The sequence below is a fragment of the Lagopus leucura genome, unplaced genomic scaffold, assembly GCF_019238085.1.
Source record: "Lagopus leucura isolate 7727_CA_CO unplaced genomic scaffold, USGS_WTPT01 Super-Scaffold_73, whole genome shotgun sequence".
Classification (NCBI taxonomy): domain Eukaryota; kingdom Metazoa; phylum Chordata; class Aves; order Galliformes; family Phasianidae; genus Lagopus; species Lagopus leucura.
The window spans coordinates 48145622-48164110 of NW_024962252.1; the positions used below are offsets into that span (position 1 = coordinate 48145622).

At 38.9% G+C, this 18489-nt stretch overlaps 2 protein-coding genes across 4 annotated transcripts in view; both read right to left on the bottom strand.

Moving 5' to 3' along the window:
- Nucleotides 1–426: 426 nt before the first annotated feature.
- On the bottom strand, nt 427–10448 carry ALDH8A1 (aldehyde dehydrogenase 8 family member A1). Its single transcript, XM_042888841.1, has 7 exons — nt 10242–10448; nt 5859–6006; nt 5541–5696; nt 3972–4121; nt 3135–3391; nt 2191–2352; nt 427–914 (listed from the first exon to the last, which is right to left on the bottom strand). Exons 1-7 carry the CDS (start codon nt 10377–10379, stop codon nt 462–464), a joined length of 1464 nt encoding a protein of 487 aa, XP_042744775.1. The 5' UTR covers nt 10380–10448; the 3' UTR covers nt 427–461.
- Nucleotides 10449–11785: 1337 nt separating this feature from the next.
- The window catches only part of HBS1L (HBS1 like translational GTPase), a 64451-nt gene continuing 57747 nt past the window's right edge, over nt 11786–18489 (bottom strand). For all 3 annotated transcript variants that reach the window (XM_042888826.1, XM_042888809.1, XM_042888816.1), the window contains 5 exons: nt 16898–16988; nt 15229–15337; nt 14522–14622; nt 13459–13603; nt 11786–12447 (listed from right to left, as the gene is read on the bottom strand). In XM_042888826.1, the coding sequence (XP_042744760.1) occupies nt 12436–12447; nt 13459–13603; nt 14522–14622; nt 15229–15337; nt 16898–16988 (458 nt within the window). In that variant the 3' untranslated portion in view covers nt 11786–12435. The remainder of the gene's footprint in view (nt 12448–13458; nt 13604–14521; nt 14623–15228; nt 15338–16897; nt 16989–18489) is intronic.

An 18489-nucleotide genomic window follows, 5' to 3' on the forward strand; every position in this document is an offset into this window, starting at 1 on the left:
GACTCAAATCAGTCTGTATCCCAGAAAGCCATTTAATTTAAGGTAACTGTATAACCAAGATGTTATAATCACAATATAATTGTGTATAATCAATAGATATCAAGATGTTATAATCGCAATATAATCAAGAGAGTAAGGCAAAGCAGACAACAATAACAAAAAGAGAATAAGTGGAAGAGCTTACCCTTGGGTTGAGCTCACCAGAAGACACCAAAAGAGGGAATCTCCAGAAGAGATCCTTCCCCTGTGGTAGCCAGCTCTTAAATAGGTCTAGGAGGGGTGGAGCCTGGCTCCACCCCTTCCGGCAGCACAGGTGAATTGCCTTCACCTGTGCTCCTCTGGCTGACTCATTGCTTGCCTCAGGTGATTAATCAGAGTTTCAGGCTGTGACTCAGCAGTTCCCATACAGGTAACACAAATTAGTAATTTATTTTACCCTGACATTTTTCAATTTATTTATTTCAGTGCTTTATTGTGATGGTTTTGACTTCAGTAAAGAACTCATAAGAATCCTTTGCTCCCTCCCTTCCTATACCTGAGGCTTTCACTCCACCAAATGGCAGGTTCAGATCTCTAACAAGCCAGCAGTTGGTCCACACCATGCCAGACTGCAGCCTTCGTGACACTCGATGAACGCGTCCCACGTTGCTGGACCACACAGTGGCTGCAAGGCCATATTTCACACCATTGGCTCTTTCGATCACTTCATCTTCTGTATCAAATGCTACCACACATGTCACAGGACCAAAAATCTCTTCTTGCATGCAGCAAGATTCATCTTTGATTTCAGCAATAATGGTGGGCAACATGAAATAGCCTTTCTGGTTGCCAGCTGGAAGAGCCAAGGAATCCACTCCCTCTCCACACAGGATTCTGGCTCCTTCAGCCTTTGCTTTCTTCACATAGCTTCTCACCTGAGGAAAAAGCAGCAAAATATCATTTCTAAAGGACAACATTCAGAGAGCTCACTTCTCCAGTCTGGATAAATCCTCAGGAGTCCAGGAATACCTCCAACAGCATCACACTGCTCTTACTTCCCTTCTAATGGCAGAAGGGTATTCCCCAGCTTTTGATCCATTTCTATAAAAAGCCTAGCAGGCTTCACTATTGACCCTTGCTAGTAATCAATCTCAAAATAGCAGGACCCGTGGTAAAATCACAAGTGGTCCAAAAGCATTCCTCCCTTTTTCCAGTAGCTTGGTCAATTTGACATATCTTCCATGCCATGGTTCACTCATTACTTCAGGGGATCAGTAACATTTTCCTGCCCCATGGGCAGGCTTGGTGAATGTTTACATGGCACTAGGATGATGAAGCCATGAAGACTATAGGAAATCTCATCAATAAGTAATTAAAACTGCTCCCATGGCTTCTGCTATCATATGCTATACATAGAACATGCTGTTGGAACTTCTGCTGGTCCAGAATCTTTGTTCTGTTTCTCTTTCTATAGAAATACCACAGAGATAGTACTGTGCTTCTTTCTCACTGTTTTTTTAAGCACTTTTGTATTCTAGATACAGAAGTGCTCTATCGTGCCCAAGATGACCTCAAGCAGCAGGTGTTTCTACCACTCTACAATAGGAACAGGCTCAAGAACTTGCTGAGGCCTCAAGAAGCATGACAGAGGGTTGGCTTTCTCCCTCAGTTTGTGGTTTTCCGGTTGCTTCTTGTTTACACTGATTGTATCAGTTTTGGGGTCCAAGCGTCTGCCCTCTTGAACTGTGGCTGAGACCACAAAAAGTCATTGAAGCAGACGTCACTGTGCATTGTCTCAGCTGTAACCTACACTCATGCCATTTCAAATTCCTGCTAGCAGAGTATGCTAAGAGAGATATAAAAATAAGATTTTTACCTCAGTTGATTTTCTTAATAGGCAAATAAATGATCTCAGCAAACGCAATACTAACATAAGTGAAAATGTTGTTGAGCTGTAAGATTAGTCAGCATAAATTCAGGATTTTGAATTTTTCCACTTCAAATGAGAAAAAATAGCTTTTTAAATTATTTCCTGCATGGAGTTGATTCTTCCAGAGAAATCATGTGATCCCAAGCCACAGGCAACAGAAACTTTACCTAATGAGAACCTTATAATGGCTTTGAATCTTAATCCCACCCAGCATATATATGTAAAAACATTTTTTGTAACTCAACAAAAGATAAGATCAGATAAACCTCATGTAATACTACCTTTTCTAGATGTTCTTTACTTATTAGTGCTCCCATGTCGACAGAAGGATCTGAGGGGTTCCCAACCTTCCACTTCTTAGTCTCCGCTACAAACCTCTTCACAAACTCACTGTATATCCCCCTCTGAACAAAGATCCTGGAGGTGCAAAGGCAGATCTCACCCTACCAAAACAAAAAAAAAATAAGTTCATGTTACATTGTATTACTCACCAGCATTAGGACCTGCTTCCCAGGATGAGAGTTGTGCCCCTGCATCCTGGGGAGTGGAAACAACATTCACCTACACAGCAAAGCAGGATTTTTCCCAGATCAAAAGGAAGAGAGAAGACAATACAGTAACAACAGTGTTGAACAGTCATTCACTAATGTAAGCAAATTTGGGGTTTTTTCATTAATAACACTCTACCTTCTCCAACATTTTTCATAGGAAATAAGATTTCCATTTTGGACTGATGCCTCTCCTCATTTCCTTAAAATGCCATGCTGATGCCATGCTATTTTTCTGAACCCTTGTCCTGATATAGTTTCATGGCTTTGGCAATCTCTCCTAAGGATGGGAACAGTAACACTGATAGAATTTACAGGGAATTTTCTAATTTATTTTCAGCAAATCAAGTTTTCCACTTAATTGCAAGGAGGAATTTAAAGCAATTGCTTCCTGGAGAAATAAAGGATACATTTATTGTAAGAGGGATAAGGACACTTTTTTTTTTCCTAACATCTGATGGAGAGCTATAGAAAGAGCACTTTCTTATTTTACTTCCCTGACTCTGGAATAACGTGCATATTCTCATATTTTTTCTACTTGTAGTTCGTTCACTACACAGAGCCTAAAAACAGACCTTGTCAGTTTAGGATTTGGAATCAAAGGTACGGACATGTGTGCCTTCACTAACATATGCACACCTCCTGCTGCAAGCACACAGTACAGAGGCAAGAGGCACCTGGTTGGCAAAGCTGGACCGCAGAGTTGTTGGGATGCATTGGCTCAAGTCGGCATCATCGAAGATGATTGCAGGGTTTTTGCCTCCCAGCTCCAGAGAAAGCTTTTTGCAGTGCGGAGCGCTCTTCTCCGTGATCCGCTGGGCTGTGAGTGTGCTTCCCGTGAAGGAGATGAGGGGCACGTCAGGATGGCAGACGAGGGCTTCTCCTGTCTTGGTGCCTGTCCCAAACACCACATTCACCACCCCGTGTGGCATCCCTCATGGAAAGAGAGGCACAAAGTGAGCACACCCTCCTCTTGCTCTGCAGGTTTCAGTTATCAATGTTTTATCTCTGGGCTTAGAAAATCACTAGAGACAAAGAGGGACCCTCAACTTAGGTAGCACGGTCACAGGTTAAACAATAAAACCAACTCTACCCATCCGTCAATCTTGCCCAACATCCACCATCAGTGATCCAGTTTTCAGTCATTCAGTAACAGGGAAAAAACAGTTATCTTCTCATTTTCCAAATGGAACAAGAACTGGATCTCACTCTTTTACGCTTTCATGATTCCTTTGCTGGCATTGTGGACATAGGAAACCCCCACAGGGAGGGCAGGAATGGGGAGAGAAATACAGGAAGACTTTTCATAAGGAGACAGTGAAAAAAAATCAAACAGGGAAATAGCTGAAGTTAGGGAGATGGAATAGTATGGTCACAAGGAGAGCTTTTCACTCTCTAGTAAATTCATTTACAATAAACATCTCACCCAAGTTTTTTGAGCATTCTGATTTCTGCAATGAAAATGTTGCAGCAAGTCCACCCCATTCATCCTCCTAATACACTCAGGGATTTACCTGCTTTCTCCAAGAGTTTGCACATCATCCATGTTGTGACAGATGTCATCTCACTTGGCTTGGCAACTACGGTATTTCCACATGCAATGGCAGGAGCTATTTTCCAGGTCAACAAATAAAGTGGCAAATTCCAAGGACTGATTAAACCAGCTGCAAGAGAAAACCACAAAAGACAGGAGCACAGTTCACTGGGATACAAAACTCAATCCTCTCTTCAGCATTTACATATCAGTTCAGATTTTGGAAGGGAATTTGGCTATGGTTTGTATTTCTAGACAACTGAACAAGAATTTGCAGCTAGAAGTCTTCAAAGGCAGATCATTTTAAAATATCTGCACAAACAATGCTAAAGCTGACCTGCTGGACACTGAGTTTCACAGATTCTCTGGAGCAAAAGCTTATATTCACAGCATGCTTTTCATGGTTTTCTAGGAACACTGAGGCAAGGCTAGCCATAAAAACCGTTCACATCAACTGCTCTGTGGTAATTTTCTGTGTCAGCAATCCAAAGTAACCTCAGTTAGCCCAGATCACTTGCTTTATGATACTGTCTAGAGATTTCTTCCCAATTTTAGTATTAAAAAGAGCATGCATAGCACACAATGCATATTTTTCTGTTTCCACAAAAAAAAAAAAAAAAAAAAAAAAAAAGCTGCTATTTTGACAAATTGCTGAATTACTAGTTGTTTGTTTGGGTTGTTTTGTTTTGTTTTGTTTTCAGTAACTGTTTTTTAATAATGCTTTTCCTTTACATATTGATTGCAAACGGCAAAAAGAAATCTGTAATTGTTAGATGTAACTGTTTCAAAAGGCACAGAATTTCTTGCTGCTTGATGCATCACATGTAGGAATGGAGCTTTGGACCTTGAAGAACTTCTGTCAGTAATTTTATCAGAAGTACTCATGATCTCCATTGGTCATTAAAACTTTTAAAAAGGCCCACTAACCCAATTTTATCTTTTTTAGTAATTCAGGCTTGAATTCGAAGCATTTATGCATAATGGTATGAACTATATAATAGTTGCATCCTTACGACTCCATCTCTCATAAATTCAGCACAGTTGTTTTATATCTGAACCGAGAGCAGCATCTAGTGGCACAGTTCAGCAATTCCCCTGCTAAAATGCAGCTGGGTGCTTCAGCCAAAATGCTGATCTGTGAGCTGCTGCTGCTTGGTCTTAGGTAAATTGATGCCTGGTGTCAGGGAAAAGTTCTTCACCAGAGGGCGGTGGTGAGCATGCAACAGGCTGCCCAGGGCATTGGCCATGGTCCCATGCTGCTGGAGTTCAAAGGAGCATTTGGACGGTGCTCTCAGAATAGGGTTTGAATTTGGGGCGGTCCTATGTGGACTCTGTGTTGGACTAAATTATTCTTCTGCGATTCTAGGCACATTTTAAGGCATCATATAAATGTTCTTTCTAAGGAAAAACAGCGTAAGTGAATTCACGTGAAGTTTATCGTGATTTAGCAAACCATGTAGTACATGACATGACCAAGGAAAAATAAATGCTAGGTTTGGAAAAACTCCTCAGGCACTGCCCAGTTTTCCATGCTCCAGGAACACTGTACCAACTCCCACAGGTGTCCGTGAGGTGTAATGCACACAGCCGATGCTTGCCATCTCGGTGCATTCTGTCGTGTGATGAAGGATGGAAGAGGCAAAGAATCGGAAGTTGTATACTACCCGAGGGATGTCCACAGTTCTAGCAAACGTAATCGTTTTGCCTGAAACAAAATCAAACAAACTGCTGTGATATCAGGGGCAGAAAATAGCTCATCTAAACACCACTGCGCCAAAAGCTCACATATACCAAATATCTTGATCGTATCTTCCATTCGAATACACATCAAGACACCATATTTGACATCAATAGTTTAGATTTTTACCCTGATCCTTTGACTCTGCTTGGGCAAATGCTTCCAGGTCATGTTCAATCAGGTCTGCCAATTTGTTCAAGATCTGAGATCTTTCCGCTGGGCTTTTTGAGGACCAAATTGGGAATGCGTCTTTGGCTGCTCTGACTGCAGCTTCCACCTAAAAAATGCAAAAGATCAATGGTAAACATTAATGAAACACCTCAGAAAGGATGTCAAATGATCAGCAGACCTGCTTACATTTGAGAGATAATAATTCAAATCACGTTTTTGGAATCACTGAATCTCTCCAGAGATATGACTTCTTCATTTTCATCTTCTCAAGACACCATCCTTTAATTCAAGAAATACTATTGATAGTTTCTGTACTTGATATGGAATTTCACTGTACCTCTTGCATTTCTTCTCAATGGGTGGGCAACGCTCCAGGCCTGGAGGAAATGCTAGACAAATCAATCAGTGCTAGCAAATGCCACTGGTCCAGCCCATGCAGAAACTTGTTTCTCATGAGGAGAAGTGCAAGTGCAAAAATCTCCCAGAACAAATGCAGTTCAGCCTAATGCCTACAGTTTGGTCATGCCAGAAAGGGCATCAGTGATTAAAATAATGGGTCTGGGAAGGAATAGACTGCGTGGTCCACTAACCTTTGACTTCCTCTCTCATCTCCCCCAGTTCATTCAAGCAAGGATTGAGAATATGTATACAAAAGAGCTGCTCAGAGGAAAAAAAATAAGTCTTACTAGATTGCAGCTACCTAACCAAGTCCACAGATATTAAAAAATCATTATACGTGTTTATATTGATGCATACCTGTTTCACCAGCATTTTGCCTGAGACGCACATAACTTCTGCATGGTCCTTCAGCCTGACTTTTCTGAACACTTGCAGAATACGAGCACTTTTCTAAAAGCAGACTAAGCTTCAAAGGATTAAAATAGAAGGATCTCTTCTCCATCAATCTCTTCCTCCAGACACCTGAAGGAAAATTACCTGGGTCTATTGATTGATAACCAGTTCCTTCTGGATGCTGTTCACCAGTCTCTCAAGATTACTAGGGTGGTTAGCAACACGTTTCTATATTTTAGTTAACAGCATTATTTCTCATTTTTTCTTCTTATGTATCATTTAATTGGTTGTATTGTCTAACCTGTGCACCAAGGTGGGCTTTTAGCCAAAGCCATCTTGGTTGTCTTCCCATTATTTTTGCTCAAAAATTTCTTCAGCTCTGGGAAATGTACCCAAGTCAATAACTAGAAAAATGTTGATGGAACATAAAGCAAATGATTCCAGCTCTACTTGTGCTGTCACAGCGCTGGCTCCTGTGCAATCACTGAGGATTTCTTTCTATCAATTCCACATAATTGATTTTCAAATTCGCTCCTTGAGATAATGATGGGTGTTACAAAAAGCATAAAGTAATTTATCAACACTCCAATGATGTTTTTACAAAAGAGCATACAGAAGTTCAAACGCAGGGAAATCCTGTTTCCTTCTTATTCCTTCCCCCTCCCGCCCCTGCATTCACAAGAGAATTTACAGTCTCCTGAAATGAGGGTCAGAGCTTGAAGGACAGGGTGATAGTGGTATGGAGGCCAGTGGAAAATAAACCAGCTCACAAAGTCACACTTAGACTCTGGCCTTTTGGCAGAGTTCAACAACCAAACAGCTGGAGGAAGGCCAAAGCAGGTATGGGAAAGGGGAACTGCAGCTTCTTGAGTGAGCTGGGGGAGGAGGGCACCTACCCTGAAAAGATTCATCCCCTATGAAACAAAACCACCTCCATTAAGTTACTTGTTCTTCCACCCTCTCGTCATTAGGTGCCATTGTGGTGCTGCTTCTCATCTGTTCCCGCTTTTGTTGCCTGTACCCCTTGGTGCTGCTGTGCCCTAGGAAGGCTGATATGAAGTTCAAGTCATCTGCATTTTTAACCCTTCAGCAAGTTTAGAAGGAAGAGGAGGTTGCATCTTCATGGACAAGCAGAAAATTGGCAAAGGAAGGAATGAAGTGTCAGTGGACTGGTTTAAAAAAGCAAGAGGAAAACAAACAAGATGATCATAGAATCATTTGAGTTGGAAGTGTCCCTTAATGACCATCTGATCCAGTTTCCCTGGAAAAAACACCGACAAGTAGATTTAAATTGCTCAGAGCCCCCTCCTGCCTCACTCTGAATGTCTCCAGGGATGGGGCTTCACCACCTCACCAGGCAACCCGTGCCAGCATCTCACCACCCTTGCTGTAATTTTTTTTTCCTTATACCCAGTCTAAATCTCTCCTCTTTCAGTTTGAAACCATTTCCTCTTGACTTATCACAAGAGACTCTGCTAAAGAGTCTGTTCCCTTTCTTATAGCCCCCCTTTAGATACTGAAAGGCTGCTCTGAGGTCTCCCTAATACAGAATAAATACAGAAGTAGTAAAAGGGAACAAGGGTTAAAACAGTTTAACTAGCAAAAACAAGTTGAGCCATGAAGAAGACATGCATAAAAATTCAACTATGAATTTGTGTCTGAAACACTTCCTTCTGCTTTCCTCTTCTGCACAAGAATCACACAAAGAATACACAATCCAGAGCTATCATAAAAGATTGATACCAAAACATGTAAAATAGCCCTTGTGACACAACACCTGCATTCCTAGTGGATGATGGAAAAGATGAAGATTCTTTTAAGAGAGATTTCTTTTTTTTAAGAAGAGATTTTTGCCAGGTCCTATTAGCTCCCACCATCTTGTCTTTTGGGGATATAGGGCACCTGCTCAAGCCTGCGCTGCATTTTTTGATAAAAATTGGCTGAAAAGGTCCTTGCAGTCAGCTTGGTGTTGAGTTCCAATATCAGAAACAGGTTTGCCTTTTGTTTCCACTGTTTTAAGTTTCCAATGAAACCAACCAAAAACACCAAGACGTTGAGCCTTGTTAGAAAACAGCATCAAGCTCTTCACTGAACCTGGACCTTGATGCTTATTTTGCAGTCTCCAGATAACCTCTAAGTTGTTTGACTTCACTTTCTCCTGCAGCATATTCCACTAGTCATCAGTGGATGCCAGCTTTGCAAAGCCCAGTCTTTGATATAGCTGACTAAAGGCAGGAGCAAAGGACTTGTCAACTCCATACAACCCAAGCATTATGCACAGCATGACCCTAAAGCTGAGAAGAGAGAAGCCATTGTTCCTCACACGTATCTGAACTCTTCTCCCATATCTACATCATGGTCAATAGCCTAATTTTGTTAAGTTGTTCAGGCATTCTCACGTCTCTCTCAATTTTATGATTCTGCAAGTGGATTAACAGGAAGATTTGCACCTGCACATCAAAGAGAAGTCTTTCCAGGCACAGTTTGGGCTGGCTGGAGCAAACTTACACAGATGTATTCTAGCAGACTGAACCTGTTACACTTTAACCCTTGGTCATGGGCATCTAGCAAATATTTACCCAATTGAAATTACAGTGCAAAGGTTTCTGATGAAAGAAGCAAAGAAATGTCTGCAGGACTGAAATGCAAATAAACAGATACATAAAAATAGCACTTCATTTAGAAAAAAAAAAAATCATTTGGAAAAATGAAGTTACTGTACACTACTTGTTGAAGTTACTGTACACTACTTGTTGATGTTTTCCAAGTCTTTTACATCATCTAACATTTTCTAGTTGCTTTTCTCCCTGCCAAAACTGAAGCAGTATGCTAAGCACTTCTAGGCCCTTTATAAAGTGGCATCAGTGAAGCTGCAGCACCCCAATGAACATTACGTTGACATACAAGGGATGTTCATCCCACCAGAGAGCACAGGAGTAGGAAACATTACACTGATGCAAAAGACAGACTGCTTCATGAAAAAATGTATGCTCAGTGCAGCCACCTCACCATCTTTATTTCATACCCAGCTGCTAATATCCAAGCCAGAAAGGTCTGAAGCTTTTTACCATATCACAGGGAAAGGGCCAGAATGCCCAATCCTTTTAAATGACAACTGTAAATGATCAAGACAAAAGGGCATAACATATTTACCTGTGCACAGTGCCACTAAGTTTATTCTATAAGAGGTCAATAACTCTTTTCTCTCTCTTCCAGTGTTTACACTTAGTGCCAGTCTGAGCGTTACTGTTAACTTACGTGCAAGACACCCCTTGAAACAGCTCTACTGAAGGAACTGAATCTTGTTTGATTTACGCTGGTTTATAACTCAGTCTATAAGTTTCTAATTGCAAAATGTAAAAATAAATAATAAAAATAACTATTTGCTGCAGCAGCAATCAATTACACAATGCTACAACACAATCAAGATCTTACTCATTTAAATCTTAAAAGTCTTTATCATTTTTCCAATCTCCTGCTTTCCAACCTCTCCCACTCACAACATGCATTTCACATTTTAATCTCGTTGTGCACTAGGACAGTACTCACCTCTTCTATGCCACTGTTTGGCACCCTGCAATAGACATCTCCTGTGGATGGGTTATAGGAATCTATGTAGGAGGAACAAGGAACAAATTTGCCAGCTATAAAGTTTTCCAGCACTAGCAGACCCTCTGAGTGAGCCATTGCTAGCAGCTTGCTTCACCAGTGATTTTTTTCCTAAGAGGTGCCAGTTCAGATTCATAGTTCAGCGCGTATTTGTACTGCAAGTCTGAACTCCTCCCCTCTCTCTCTGCCCTCCCTGCATTGCTCAATTGCAAGTCAGAGGGAACTACTGCAACAGCAGCAGGAACAAAGAGGAAAGGGTGGAAAAATGACCATTTCTGTGACTTACTTTCCCCTTGCTGCAAGAGTTAAAGCAGGGAGGCAGAATCAGCTAATATCTACGAGGAGAGTTCATTTATCTCTTTAGGAAATAAATTGCTGAAGAAAAATTTTCCCTCTATCAGTTTTTCAGGCTTCAGTCTGCAGAAATTCCTTTTGCAACAACTGCACAAAACAATTCCAGACCTAATTACCTCACCAGGGACCTGCTCCTTACTACCGATAAGCAAAAAGGCTTGGACTAATTTGTCTGCAGCTCGCTTGCTTCATCATCAGTATCTGCCCTTGTAACCTCCAAAACAATGGCTCTCCCATGGTTTTTATACTCAAGAAACTTATCTTTTTTCTACCAATATCCTCAAACCAAGCAATACAAATGAGAGGCCCTTTAGTTAAAAAAAGAACTACAAACATTGAGAAGCATGATCCTGCCCAGTGCAGGCACTCTGTGGCATGTTGTCAGAAATTCACTTTTTTTAGACAGGCAACAAGACACCTACTTTCATGTTTTCTTTCTTAAATATTCCAGTGGAAATATTTTACTACAGACAAACCTGTTACATATAATTAAGCTTTGCCTTAACTTCCCAGTAACAACTGTTTAAAATACATCTTTCTTTGAGAGAACACTTAGACTACCAAATGGTTCTGAGACCACATGCCATCTCCTTGCTCTCTGCCTTTAACCAAACTGCTACATCTGTGCTAAAGAGCATTATATTATCACCAGGAGACTGTCAAAATCTCAATTTAGAGAGCTAGAAAAGAGCTAGTTTCAAAAACCTAGAAAGCTTTTGAACATTAGACTACTGCTAAGCCTTAAAATTTCTTGTAAACCAAGGTACAAACAAATTTTGATTGAATAAAGTTGATATGGCTTTGTTGTCCAATATAGGCCATTTATTCATCAACCAGCTGGAGCCTCTGGTCAGCTACAGGCTTCAGTAAACAAAACAATCTGGTTTCATCAACATCCCAAGATTAAACACCACAGAAAAACACCGCATCTGGGTGAAAGAGATCCATGTGCACAGTAGCTCCACCAAAGAGCAACATATGAGAGAAAATTATTTTCACAGAATGGAGAAGTCACGTGTCCGTTTTGCATTTTAAGTTTGCAAGTTCAAACTTATGAATCACAGAAAGCAAGGAAAAATTCATAATAACTTAGAAGTGTTTAAATAAAATAAAGATCAAAGAGTCAAAAATTATGCTCTAAGTTATTTTATTTTCTTACATTTTAAAAAATAAAATTAGCCAGAGTTGGCACAACTTCTACGACACAGCAAAAGAAACTTCTTTTTTCTTTTAAATAAATTTAGGGACAGGAAAAAAAATCCTGGTACAACACTACATGCCATTCTCTTGAACCCAAAGTAAATAGTTCGTTTTACCCTGAATATGCGTTCAACTCAAACCTCAAAATATATTAGACCAATAAAGTTACTTTACTGAATTAATGTGCAGCAAAAAAAAGCAGATCAAAGAAAATATGTAAACAATTTATGTCTAGAAAAAGTTTGTGTCATGATGATTCATCATTTTTTTCCCCCCCCCAGTTCAACTTTCTAATATTTTTCCATCAGGCAACGGGTAAATTCCACATGGAGCAATACTTGGACTCTTCTGATCAGTGAGTGCAACATCAGCAATTTCTTGTCAGTTGGCATCTTGTTATGCAGTGGGAAAGACTGATGAAAGGTTCCCTCAGGAGTCTAATTCAAACTAACTTTCGTGACCATCTTCTTCCCCCCAGTAAATTGCACTTGTTCCTTCAGCTGAAGTAACTGGATTCTTAAACAGAAGTCTGGATATCTGATTGCATTTTGGTTGGATTGTGGAAGTCCAGGCACCTTTGTCATTCTTTAATCTAAAAATCAAATAGAAAAAAATGGTGAAAAATGAAGTACTAACTGTAAAATGATCACTGCTTTTTCCAATGTGATTACTCATGGGGAAAAAAAAAAAGAAAAAAAATTCCTTTTGCTCTGAAATTCTCTGGAAAAAGATTACGAGGACTAAAACAGTAATACTCAAAGAACAAAGAGTTTAGTAGTTCCCAATTCTAGAAATACTGGACATCATAGGTCTAAACAACTTCACTTAATTCAAGTTACATTTAAGCAAAAAGATCAAAGCCCTAAATCTGGATCCAATTTACAACCATATACCACTAAAGCATCATAATTCACAGAGCCTTTGGTAGATCAGAGAGAAGCCAGAAATTTTCAAGCTCTAATAACAAGTTTTTACATTAAGCCACTCAGCTTCACATCTCAGTACCATAACTTTGTTAATATTTCTTAATTTCTCTCCCTCAGGTCTAGAATTAGGAGCTTAAATTCTAAGTCAAAGATCACAGCAATACTTTTAAAATGTCAGATAAAGGTCATTTGTATTTTTCTGCTCTTAATAGAAAGTAAAGCATTTATATTTAACCCCGTGCCTTCACTTACACTTGATTGGAAAAAGTCTGTAGGCATTGATAAGAATAACAACATACAACTACCTTCAGTGCTAACAGACTAAGATAGGAGACACAAACTTGCCATAGTAAAAATGGCCAATAGTTCTTATTTAAAAATCTATTATTCTTATTTTAAAATAAAATCTATTTCCAGTATATTTATACAGTCAATTAAGTTTCAGAAAGACTGATACTAAAAACAGTGTTATTTTTAACTGGTGAGAGGGGACAAAAAGTATAAATTTCAGAAGTTAGCATTTTCCTTGCAGCTTGCTAAAGCATTGTCTCTTTTTCAGCGAAATAAATTCCATTTTTAGGCTAAAAGGCATAAAATCAAACATAAAAACTAAATGCTATATGAAAGTAAACACCATTCCTTTACATTATAGAAATTCCACTGTAACAACACCATACCTCTGTGATAACTCCTGCAGCAATAGTGGAACCACCGTAGCGTAACATAAACCTCCCAAGCTCTTTAAAATCTTTATACAACTCTACAGCAACTGGCCTTTGAGTTTCTAGTTCTATTAAAGCATTCTGTCCTTTAGAAAGGAACCTGAAAGTAAACGAGCAGAAAAATATTACAAATGTATACCTATACAAATGAAGAAGAGAACAGTGAGTAATTGGAAAAAAATAAACTTATAAAGCTCAAAATATGATGATCAAGCTTGATTTAAAGTATAATCCAGGGCACCAGACTGAAAACTCACTTGCCTGGAGCACAGCTTTCTAAAAGGCATCTGACCTTTCTCTAAAAACTTCTACAGAATGTCACCCACCACAGTACCCAGCAAATTGTTTACAAATGAATTATCCCATTAACTCCCAGCTTTCACATCTAACAGAAATCAGCCTTGTTTCAAACCCAAGTCCCCCCAACTTAGGAGCCAATCCATTACTCTATAGACACCTTTCCCTAACCCTAACCCTATCCTATTATCTTTCAGTAAATCTCAGTCATGCCATTTCTGGAAAATGATTATTTTAATTATTTGTTTGCCAATAACATCTCTATCCAAATACAGCTTTCAAATAACAAAAGGGACATTCCTACAGGTTAACTTGTATGAGGTGGTTCTGTTTGATTCTGACTGACTATGTAGCAGAATTCACAGTAACCCATTTCCACTATTACACCAATTTCATAAGAAGAAATGAGATAATGTAAAAAATAGGTATATCTTTTAAGCACAGGGCTAGTGATTTGGGATTCGTTCTCAGTTCTGCAACTGATCTTATGGAAGTCATTTTATTTCTCAGGTCCTCACTCCTCACTAAGTGGAAACAATTTTTTAATTCATAAAGCACTCTGAAATCTAAGCATGAAACCAGCTAAAATAATGGAAGCATTTTTTTTAATGTCCTTATAAACATATTATTGCTTCATAATAGAACTTGCTTGATACAACACACTTTAATTTAAACTCAGCCCATTTTTTCAATATAATCATTAAGTATTCAGAAGACTTACTTAGGTTTTTTCTTTGTCACTTCACCAGTGCTTTTGTGCAGGACGCTCAACAATCTTCTAATAGTAGCAGGTTCACTTACTGTTTGATAGTGTAACAGCACCTAAAATACAGTTTTCTTTTATTAAATCTTACAAAATAATCAGAAATTCTAGGTGTTAGTACTCAAAAACACATAGCTCTTTTAAGATTGATTTTTTTAAACAAATGCTTCTAAAACTTCTCCCTTAAGAGTCCCCACTTCACATTCAGTAACTGTTTTTATTTCCTAAGCTTTGTGATCTCTGCCAATATAACAAAAAGTTCATGTATTATTTAATTACAAATACATTTTTCACTCTTAAGCGTTTAGTTTGTGCCATGTCTATGTACTTCTGTAGTATTAACCACGTTTTGTTGTTGTTTTCAAGGTATCTTATAACTCAGTGCATCATTATATTCCTAACAGGGTATGGGCTTTCAAAAGAACAGCCTAGCCTGACACCATGCATTCTCCAAAACGGCCTAGCTAGGCATCAGAAGCAAGATGCATGAGCAACCACAGCAGCATCTTACATCCTCTTCAAGTTGCAGCAGAATTAGTTTTCCTTGGAGGGAGGGAAAAACGTCTGGATACTAAATGACTCTTTACATTAGACATGTGGGAAAGCATATGGAAAGGAAAAACCCTGAGCAACTTGAAATGAAAATAACTTTCAGAGAGACTTACAGGGAATCCTTTGGTGACTGGAATCTCAATATTGAAGATGAGAATCCGAGCTCTGAATCGAGTGCAAACTTTAACAGGTTCCTTGGGATCACAAAATACACAGCCAACACTACAGAAAAGGAGAACAAAAGTTCTTACTTTAACACATATGCGTAATATGATATGTCATATATACGATATAAAAAGTTTAATTGGCATTCTAAAAAAAAACACCATGTTTAAGACACGTAAAGCAAAGACAATAACATTTAATAACAGCCAGGAAAAAAAAAAATCAGGAATATCTTATTAAAACCTAAAACCCAAGTAATTTCTATACGATGCCTACGCTGCTTAATGGATATGCATGACGAGATCTGTCTAGTTCAATGAACAATTACATCCACTGCTAATCAGTTTCTAAAAATGTCATCGTTTCCTGTGTGTAGGTACTTTGAAGAATTAGACTTTCATTCAGAGATCGTTCCAAATCAACAGCACAAAATACTACAGGGAATCCAAAACGGCAGTGCCACTGTAATTTAACTAGTTTGTGGACAGATTAACATAGTGATCAGGAGTCTCAAAACTCTCTCAGGAACATTTACATCCAAAAAGCTCTACTTAAACTGAGTCACAAGAAAGCCGATGCTCATTACAAGTCATTAAGGTAGACCAGACAGCTTTCTCAACCAGCTGTCGTCAGACAGCTAAAATGAAAGTTAATCCCTTCCCCATCCAAAAAAAGACCAGAAAGAGTGAGCTGTGTGATTAACCCTACACATAAGAAGTAATCAAATTTCACCAAAATCAAGAAGACTTAAAACCCGCACCCCTTCTTGACAAATCTAGTACATCTTCAGAAGAGAAATGACATCAAAGTGATGAACTGCATCAAGCCTTCATTCAATAAGTAAATTTTATTCTCCATTTAATAACTACATACCCCAGAGAAATGTGTTTTTTTCTTTAGAAACAAAGCCTAAATTTGCAAAACTATCCAGGCATTTTCCAAGCAGTAGTTTGGAAAGTTCACACCTTTTCAATGTAATAGAGCAGTACAGATTACAGACCCAATTATCTAGCTTGAATAACAATTGTTACTTCCCTAAAAACTTGAGGCTAATGCTCAGCACAAAACCTACATACTAAAATATAAACAAAGCCATTTACTCTGTCTCCTCGAATACATCAAAAGAAAAAAATATACAGGGTCAGCAAAGCATTTGCCATGAGATAAAGTGACTGAACATGTTGAACAAGAAGTTCAACATCAATTTCGCTTATCCAGCTTTACTTATTGGCATGCAATGGCAGTTGTTTGGATGCATTTTGTTAGAGAAATTTTGACAAGCTCTTCAAAAACATCTTTTTCATTTAGCAGAAAGAATTCACTCAATTCAGTAATTAAGATATCTAAGGAGAAGTCTTCAGGAAAAAAGCTTAGAAGTTTGCTAGTGTCAGCATGAAGCACAACAGCTAACAGCATTCTTCTGAGGCTGCCGTTGCACTTAAAGCAGATGTTTCCAACGTTTGTTCGTGCAAGCCAGGTGATAGGCATCACTTCGGTTTTAAATATCCTGGTAGCCACATCATTCTTCAAGTAAACCGCTGATTGTTAAGTGTAATAGTTATAAAGCTTTTCATTAAAAACAAACCGTTACTTAGACTGAAACTTAGTTCTGCTCACTTGATTTTGATGATATCCATGCCGGTCAAAGTGAGACTAACGTGATCTCCTGCTGCAGCCCAATCAACCGGTTCATCGTGAAGTGTGATTCCTGGAAATGAGTAAGAACAGAACCGCACAGTGAAGTACCTAGGTTCTGAGTTACAAACAAACACCTCTGTTTGGGCCATTTGTGCTTCATCAACCATTACTCATCAATTTTCAGTATGAATGGGTTGAGAGTAAAAGCTTTTTAACTGAGAACACTGAGGAAGCTTTTTTTTTTTTTTTTTTTTTATTTCTTGCTAAGGACTCACTATTCTCTAACCCCACCCTGCACAATAACATGGCTTTATATAAGCTGTAAGAGAGGCCCTGGCACTTGTCACATAGCGCAGATGACGCAGTCCTGAAAATGCCGTAGTACAGAAAATCTCCGTGTCTGCCCCACCCATCCTTTGAGGCACATGCACACCCCAGACCGCATCTTTCATGTACTTTAATGGTACTAGGTCAACTTTCATTTACCTTAAGTGGGTTTGCTAACTCTTTCATAAAAAAAGCGTAACAGATTGCCTTCCATTCATGACATCGCATCTATTAGAAAGCACCATTTGAAGTAATTTTATTCCTATCTTCATGTATTCTAAATGCTTTAAAAGTTATCCTGCTAAGTAGGTGAGTATAAGACTAATTTTTCCCCTACTTAAAATTCTGAACTTTCCAGTGGACACCAAGAATTATATTGCTCAGAAAAAAACTTTTAACAATTACTGCATACATCCATAGGATCTACTTCTATTTCACTTCAGACTGTGTTTATATATTTGCAAATCTGTTCCCAAACCTTTTGTCAAAGCCATGTCAGGAAGTATCATTCAGCTACAAGCATGTTAAGTACTGCTTTCTAAATAGTTCTGTAATTGTTACCTATGTATGTGCCATTCTCACAAAATGATTAAATCAAGTTCAGCCTCTCAAAAATGAAAAACTCATTCTATTGTGCACACTATATATAGTTAACGTATTATAGCGAATTACATAATCTTTTCTTCACATTAAATGTAAATAATACATTCAGATTAGATGTTAGGAAAATATTCTTTACTCAGAGGGTGGCGAGGCACTGGCATTGCTGCCCAGAGAAGGTGTGGGCTTCTCCATCCTTGGAGATGCTCAAGATCAGGTCAGATGGAGCCCTGGGCAGCCTGAACTGGTGGTAGCAGCCCACAGCAGAAGGTTGGAACTGGGTGGTCTCTAAGGACCCTTTGAACCCAAGCCATTCTCTGATTCCATGATTAATGAACTAATACTCTCAATTTTTACTCAGTGTTTCAGACATATGAGAGACAGTACACAAGGGAACCATAGTATTGTACATAGAGTAGGGTATTCTCAAACTGAATGTGACAACAAAAGACATCTTTTTCCCTGCCTCTTCCCTCACTCTCAAAACAAAGGATTGACTACAGCAGTTCATCATCATAATTTGTGTGTCATCCATGTTACTGTAATGTTCTTGTGCATTGCTAACAATGTGTGTACAATAGTACAAACATGCACACTGAAGAGCCTATCAAAGTAAAACCAAGAAAGTTAGTTTTGGAACAGAG

What these genes read in the sequence shown, in the direction of transcription:
- ALDH8A1 (XM_042888841.1), bottom strand. Translation starts at nt 10,379, where the DNA reads ATGGCTCACTCAGAGGGTCTGCTAGTGCTGGAAAACTTTATAGCTGGC. An exon ending in ACGGACACCTGTGGGAGTTG is followed by an intron (nt 4,122 to 5,540) that starts GTACAGTGTTCC and finishes TTTCTCTTGCAG; the next exon opens with CTGGTTTAATCAGTCCTTGG. An exon ending in GGTCCAGCTTTGCCAACCAG is followed by an intron (nt 2,353 to 3,134) that starts GTGCCTCTTGCC and finishes TTGTTTTGGTAG; the next exon opens with GGTGAGATCTGCCTTTGCAC.